Source organism: Sinocyclocheilus rhinocerous, unplaced genomic scaffold (assembly GCF_001515625.1).
Source record: "Sinocyclocheilus rhinocerous isolate Xijiao unplaced genomic scaffold, SAMN03320098_v1.1 scaffold1441, whole genome shotgun sequence".
Classification (NCBI taxonomy): Eukaryota; Metazoa; Chordata; class Actinopteri; order Cypriniformes; family Cyprinidae; genus Sinocyclocheilus; species Sinocyclocheilus rhinocerous.
In genome coordinates, this window is record NW_015654063.1 from 2,096,040 (window position 1) to 2,103,254 (window position 7,215).

The 7,215-nt window shown below is 37.5% G+C and overlaps 1 protein-coding gene across 1 annotated transcript in view; it reads left to right on the plus strand.

The window, feature by feature from the left end:
* myo16 (myosin XVI) overlaps nucleotides 1–7,215 on the plus strand; it is a 194,543-nt gene that overhangs the window by 96,654 nt on the left and 90,674 nt on the right. Inside the window, exons 12-13 of the mRNA XM_016523312.1 lie at nucleotides 502–612; nucleotides 5,797–5,862. Of these exons, the coding sequence (XP_016378798.1) occupies nucleotides 502–612; nucleotides 5,797–5,862 (177 nt within the window). The remainder of the gene's footprint in view (nucleotides 1–501; nucleotides 613–5,796; nucleotides 5,863–7,215) is intronic.

Genomic DNA, 7,215 nt, shown 5'->3' on the forward strand with positions numbered 1-7,215 from the left:
CTTTATTCACCCCCTGGAGCTGTGTGAGGCATGTTTTATTATGGATGCGTGCGCTTTATTTGACGACTTTTGGACTGTTGAACAGAAACACCCACCCACTGCAATGAGAGTGCTTAGTAGAGCAAGGACAATTTTTAATATAACTCTGATTGGATTCGTCTGAAAGAAGAAAGTCATATACACCTAGGATGCCTCGAGGGTGAGTAAATCACAGGCTAATTTTCATTTTTGGGTGAACTAACCCTTTAAGAATAACATGCTCTGATAAATCATACACAACGAAACCGGGACATTTATTAAAGTAGGCTTAACAGTTCACCAAAAAATCTACATAAAATATACTTATTATATATTTACTTGTGTTGTTCCAAATACAAATGCTGTTAATTTGTTTATGTGGAATACAAAGGAGAATTTCATATTGCCTTTAAAATACACCGGAATATTTGAATCATTTGAGTATTTCTGATTTTGTAATAAGGAATGTGTTTTGTGTTCCAGGTGAAACTAATGCCTCCTGCTCCTAATGATGACCTTGCATCCCTCAGTGAACTCACGGACAGCAGTCTGCTCTACGAGATGCAGAAGCGCTTTGCTAACGACCAGATATATGTACGTAAATACACAAACACACATACAATCATAGGGGCTATAATGAAGCGTGCAGCTGGTTACTCAGAGTTATGTATTAACCATGTCACTTCCTAAATCCTCAAATTGAGAATAAACACACAGTTAGCATTCCAACCCTCAGTCTAACCCGTTCAGGAAGAGCCTTTCATTCTCTGTCTTAACCCACCCTGAAGGAGTTGATGTCCGGATTCTAGCCTTTATCATACACTGTGATAGATGTGGTCTTTCACCAAGCCATCCGGTCCAGTGTGCCTTTCTCACACACACACACACACACACACACACACACACACACACACACACACACACGAGCGCACACACACGCACGCACACACACACACACACGCATTGCTGCTGGATCTTTTGTCTTGAGGTCTTGGAGAGTGGCCAAGGCCTCTGTTTGTAGCGTGGCCAGGGACTGGTGTTTGGATGGCAGCCCTCTAGGTCTCACTGTGTTCAGGCCAAAGACTTGAGCCAGCCCTGGGGAGATGAAAAGACATTCTTACATTGACTCTCTGTTAACGGCTGCTGTCGTTACTGCTACTGTTACCACAATAGCTGTTGCTACTATAAATCTTGGCCACTGGCATTATTATATGTCTTGGTGGTACTATAATCCTACAGCTGTAATAACTCAGTTATTCTTGATTCTATCTCTGCCATCATGGATACTGTCAAAACCATTACTGCTATTTATATTTAAAGGGCCATTGCTCCAAAGACTGGTAGTTTAGTTTTATATGACAGTTTTTTTTACCTTCTTTCAGAATTGAACAGTCTATTTTGCTGTCGACTTTTGTCAATAATATCAGTTAACGATTGGCTAGACATAGATGGATATGGCTGGGTATTATACTGAAAATTCTTTATTTATTTGCAAACATTTTTGAGGCATTTGCTAAAATAGAGCAACATAGTGACTATCACTGTGATTTCAATGTGGTTTGTAATTTGGACCTAATGACACCAGAGTTGTTCAATATTAATATTTTTTTTAAATATATGGAATCTGTTAAAAATCTGTTACTTAGAATTGACTCTCAACTATTAACTCTCAACTATTTATTTGCGCCATCATTCAAACATTCACAGAAGTCTTCAGTTATTATATCAATATATTAACTATTAATTTTGCCCTGATAAACTCCTAATTTGCTGCTTATTAAAAGTTAGTAAGGTAGTTGTTAAGTTTAGTTATTGTGTGTAATTAAGAGAGCTAAAATATGGTCATACAGAATAAGGCATTAATATGTGCGGTAACACTTTACTTGAAGGGGTGTGCATAAGACTGACATGACACCTTCATAATCATGACATGACACATGTCATGAATATGAAGGAGGTTTTATGCATGTTTATGACAACTGTCATTAAGTGTCATTCGCTCAGTTATGTCATTTTTAATGCAAATATGACATTATTTGACCTAACCCTAACCTAACCCTACCTCTACCTTACCCCCAACCATAGCCCATAACAAAGACATCTCAAACAATGTCATATTTGCATAAAAAATTACATAACTGAGCGAATGACACTTAATGACAGTTGTCATAAACATGCATAAAAAACCTTCATATTATGTAGGTGTCATGTCATGATTATGAAGGTGTCATGTCAGTCTTATGCACACCCCTTCAAGTAAAGTGTAACCATATGTGCTTTATAAGTGCTAATAAACATTTACATTTAGACATTTAGCAGATGCTTTTATCCAAACGCGACTTACAAATGAGGACAATGGAAGCATTCATATTCAACAAAAGAGCAATGATACACAAGTGCTATAACAAGTCTCAGTTAGCTTAACGCAGTACACGTAGCAAGGGTTTTTTAATTATCTAATAAATAAAAAGAAAACTGATAGAATAGAAAAAAGAATAGAGCAAGCTAGTGTTAGAGGCCTTTTTTGCTTTTTGTTAATTGTATAATAAATAAAAAGAAAAGAAATAGAATACAAAAAAGAATAGAGAAGCTAGTGTTAGTTTTTTATTTTTATTTTATTGATTTATTTTTTAAACAAAACAAGCAGTTAGTAAATGAATAGAGTGTAAGTCTAAAAGGGGTAATTTTTTTTTTTTAAAGAATAGAATTAGAATAGAGAGTGCTAGAGTTAGAGGGTCAAATAAAGATGGAAGCGATGTGTTTTTAGCCGATTCTTGAAGATGGCTAAGGACTCAGCTGTTCGGATTGAGTTGGGCAGGTGGGCAGGTCATTCCACCAGGAGGGAACAAAGACAAATAAAGATTGTGTAGAAAGATACACAATACACAATCTTCCAGCTTAGAATTAAGTCATTATGTACATCAACAGTAATTTGGGACAAATTATGTGATTTTTATGGAAAACTCAGTCTGTTATTATGTCTCCACCAATGTCAAAAGCAAACCTACACCCTTGCTTAAAATTATAATCAAATACTTTACATGTGCTTTAGTGATTGATTTATATGAATGCTTTTATGTCAGAAGAACAATCCTCAGCATGGACAATTCCGTAGAGGATCCATTCTTACATGTATACACCCTCTCTTCATGTCTGTTATTCAGTCTTGACGGAGAGTTATCTTTTCTTGTGAATCGATGGGAATACGATTGAAGGAATAAATCCATCTCTATATTCATCTCCCTCCTCAACGTGGATCGTTTGAGCAGGCCTGCGGTCTATGCCTGCATGCGGGCAGTAATGCCTGGCAGTCGACTACACACTGTGCTCGTTCATGACCGGAGCCAAATCTATGCTTAATGGCTGCTGCTTTTCCCACACTTTACAATGGGGCATAATGCAGTCTCCCTACTGAGGCCGATATGGAGGGAGAGAGCAGAGATGGGGTCTTTTGTGTAACACTGTAATGGGGTCTAATGATGTCTGTCATTACGGCAATGATGGATAGAGATGGTGATGGTTACTGATCGTTTAGCGAGAGATGGAAAGAGTGAGAGATGCCAGACGTGCACTTTATAAGAGGGGATTGATCCATGTTTCCCTCAGAAGATGAGAAGTCCAGTCTTATGATGCTAGTTTAGTTCATTCACCTCTAGATATTCTCTAGTACCTCTAAAGAGTGCTCTCTGATCTCTAAAGTCTTGTCATGGTAAAGAATGTTCACAAACCTCTGAGAACAGGTCCAAGTTTGCCCGTATGTCAGTATTCATCAGATGTTCTGTGAAAGATTTGTGAAACTAAAAGGTTACTGACCTTCAGGGTGTTATTGAGAGCACACTAGTATAACACAACAGCAACCTAGTCCTCTATTCCCAGCAGCCATTGCTGTCATCTTCATGATAACAGGGCTTGTAATAGAATAATCTGACCAGTGATAACAGGGCTTGTAATAGAGTAATCTGACCAGGAGTGAGAGTTGAGGCTGGTGCAGCTGACCCTCTTGAGAGATAAATTAGCAGTTGGCCTGTACTGATACCCTCAGGACTCATGAGAGCCATTGTACTGCAGCTGCAGGAGGAATTATTATGTGGTGTTTAAGGGAGAGTTTATCTGAAATAGCCAATGCCACAATAATTGACATGGAAAAGGAACTTAGCTACAAATAGCAGAGACAGGCTTTGTAATCAGAACGTCTTCCTGTACTAAAGTAATAGCTCATAATTGTATAGAAATACACTACTGTTCAAAAGTTTGGGGTCAGACTTAGTATTTCAAATAAGTGTTTCTTTTGACTTACTATTTAGCAAATAATTCTTGGGGGAGAAAAGTAATTTGTAAATGTATAAAAAAGATATACAACTTTTTTCAACATTGATAATAAGAAGTGTTTCTTGCAGCAAATATGCATATTAGAATGATTTCTGCAGGATCATGTGACACTGAAGACTGGAGTAATGATGCTGAAAATGGAGCTTTGCCATCACAGGAATACATTTAATTTCAAATATATTAAAATAATAAAAAGGTATTTTACATTGTAATAATATTTCACAATATTACCGTTTTGCTGTTTTTTTTTTTTTAACCAGATATATAAACATGAGTCTTAACATTAAGAAATTTTACCAGCACCAAACTTCTGAACAGTAGTTTAGCTCAAAACAAATATGCAGTTCTACTTGTGGACAGTGGCATCGTGGACGGGCACACAGGGCACGCACTGTTGGGTGGCCCCGCGAAAACCTCCCCATGCTGGGTTGTGTCGTATCATGTGTCAACTATAGCCAGAGATATTGTCAAATGCATCAATTATTGGCAATATTAAGAGGATTTGGCATTTCCAATAAATGTAGGTCTGTTACATTATTCTTATTATTAGGCCTATTATTAGGTTACTTTTATGATTTTGCGCTACGTCACTGCTTGTGGATATCTAAATTGCTAGCTACTAAGTGAGTATGTTTACATGGACAACAATATTCCGATATTAATACGATTAAGACAATACTCTGATTAAGAATCTACCAAATGGCATCATCACAAAGACGAACTATATGTTTATACGTGAAATTCCAGAGGGGACACCGGATGGCGTCACGTGGGGACGTAATGACGTGTGCCATTAATCAAACTATGTACTATAGCATGTAAAACGGGAACATGAAAATAATATTCTAAAAGCAACTCATGTAAACACCATAATCATAATATTGGCTTATTTAGAATAAGGTAAATAATTAGATTACTGATGTCCATGTAAACGTCAGTGTCTCAAACAAAACTCTGATTATCTTTCAAAGATTTGACGCTATTAATCTTACAAACTGTCTTAAAAGGAGTATTGAACACAAAATAAGAAATTGTGAAGAATGTTTGGTAATCAAACAGTTGCGGGTAGCCATTGACCTACTTTTTTTCATATTATGGAAGTCAGTGGCTACTGGCAACTATTTGGTTACCAACATTCTTTAAAATGTCTATCTTTGTGTTCAACAGAAGAAATAAAGTTATTCAGGTTTGGAACAACCTAATTGGCATTTCTGGGTGAACTGTCCCTTTAAAAACAGTGATTAGGTCATCTCTCATTTTAGTTCAAGCTCTCATTTGATCAACTCCGTAAACATGACAATATTTTGAAGGAGAGCATTGTGCCTTAGGCTCTCAAAAGTTGTGTAGCACAAACCAATCAGAATTAAACTATTGGTTTCAGCCAGTCCTTGCCATTAGACTGTGGGCATGTTGAGGCTAAAACTTTTTTTTCAAATTCTGTCTTTTCAGACTTACATTGGACACATTCTTCTCCTCATTAACCCTTACAAGGACCTACCCATCTACTCTAATCTGGTAAGTACAGAGTCACACATTCGTTGTTAGTTCATTTATTTAATTTAATTTAAATACATTTTTAATTCATCCACATTATGGTTTAGAGCATTCATCGGTCTAGTCATTTTAAGCTGTTCTCTAGTTCACACTCTGTAAGCACAGCGCAGCACTTTCAGTTCAAACAGGACTTGATCTCGTGATAAATTATTCATAGCCTTCCTGACAGTGATAGCCTACTCAACATACAGCTCCCACTTCCTGTGCCCTCTTCATCTCCCCATCAGATATCCACTCCTCCTTTCTCTATTTATTTCTGTATATTCATTCGGCTTGTTAGAGGTTCTCAAGTTTAGCGTCCGTCCAGCCCTGACTACCGTCCCCTCTGATACAGCTGGCTGTCCACAGAAAGGCAGAGTTGATGAGAGCACACTCATCAGGGACACACAGCGTGTGCCACCCGCCGCTAAGAAAAATAAAAGCTGACAAGATGACCATCTGTCCGCCGTAACGCTTTACTGGCACGTGAAGGGGAGCAGAGGAGTAGATGAAACACACACCACACACACACTTTACAAATGATATGCAGTGGGTCCGTTGTGACGTCTGTCCCCTGTTGGCCCCCTGCATCAGAGACTCATTTCAGGCATGATTTCTCCAGTGTGTCCCCCAGACTGGGGCTCAGAGTCAGAATGACACACTGAGAAAGAAGGGCATCTGTACCATCATCTGTGATGACCTCAGACCACCATCATGCTCAAGTTACATCACCTGACCCCCTTTATCACAAACTCTATATAATCGTTCTCTGTCCTTCAGTACAAAACCTACATCTTGTCCTTCTAAGTTTCAAGTTTCCCATCAGTCATTTTTTCTGTTTTTCATGTTTTGTTAGTTTTAAATGTTTATTTGAGTGTTTTGGTTTGTCTTTTTTCTGTCATGTTTTTTTTTTGTTTTGTTTCTTTTAAATGTCTATTTTTTTGTTTTATTTCATTTCTTTGTGTGTGTGTACTTGTTTATGCTACATTGTGGGGACCAAATGTCCCCATAAGGATAGTAAAACCTGAAATTTTTGACATTGTGGGGACAGGCCTGCGGTCCCCATGAGGGGAAAAATATTATTAAAAATATTAAATGATGTTCATCTGAAAGTGTAACAATACAAACATGTTTTCTGTAAGGGGTAGGTTTAGGGTTAGGGGATAAAAAATATTGTTTGGTCAGTATAAAAGTAATAGAAGTCTATGGAAAGTCCCCACAATTCACAGAAACAAATGTGTGTGTGTGTGTTTATTAGCTTTTTGTTTGGTTTGTTTTGCTTGGTTTTGTGTTTTTCAAATTCAAAATTGCTTTATTGGCATGACTGTAAAAAAA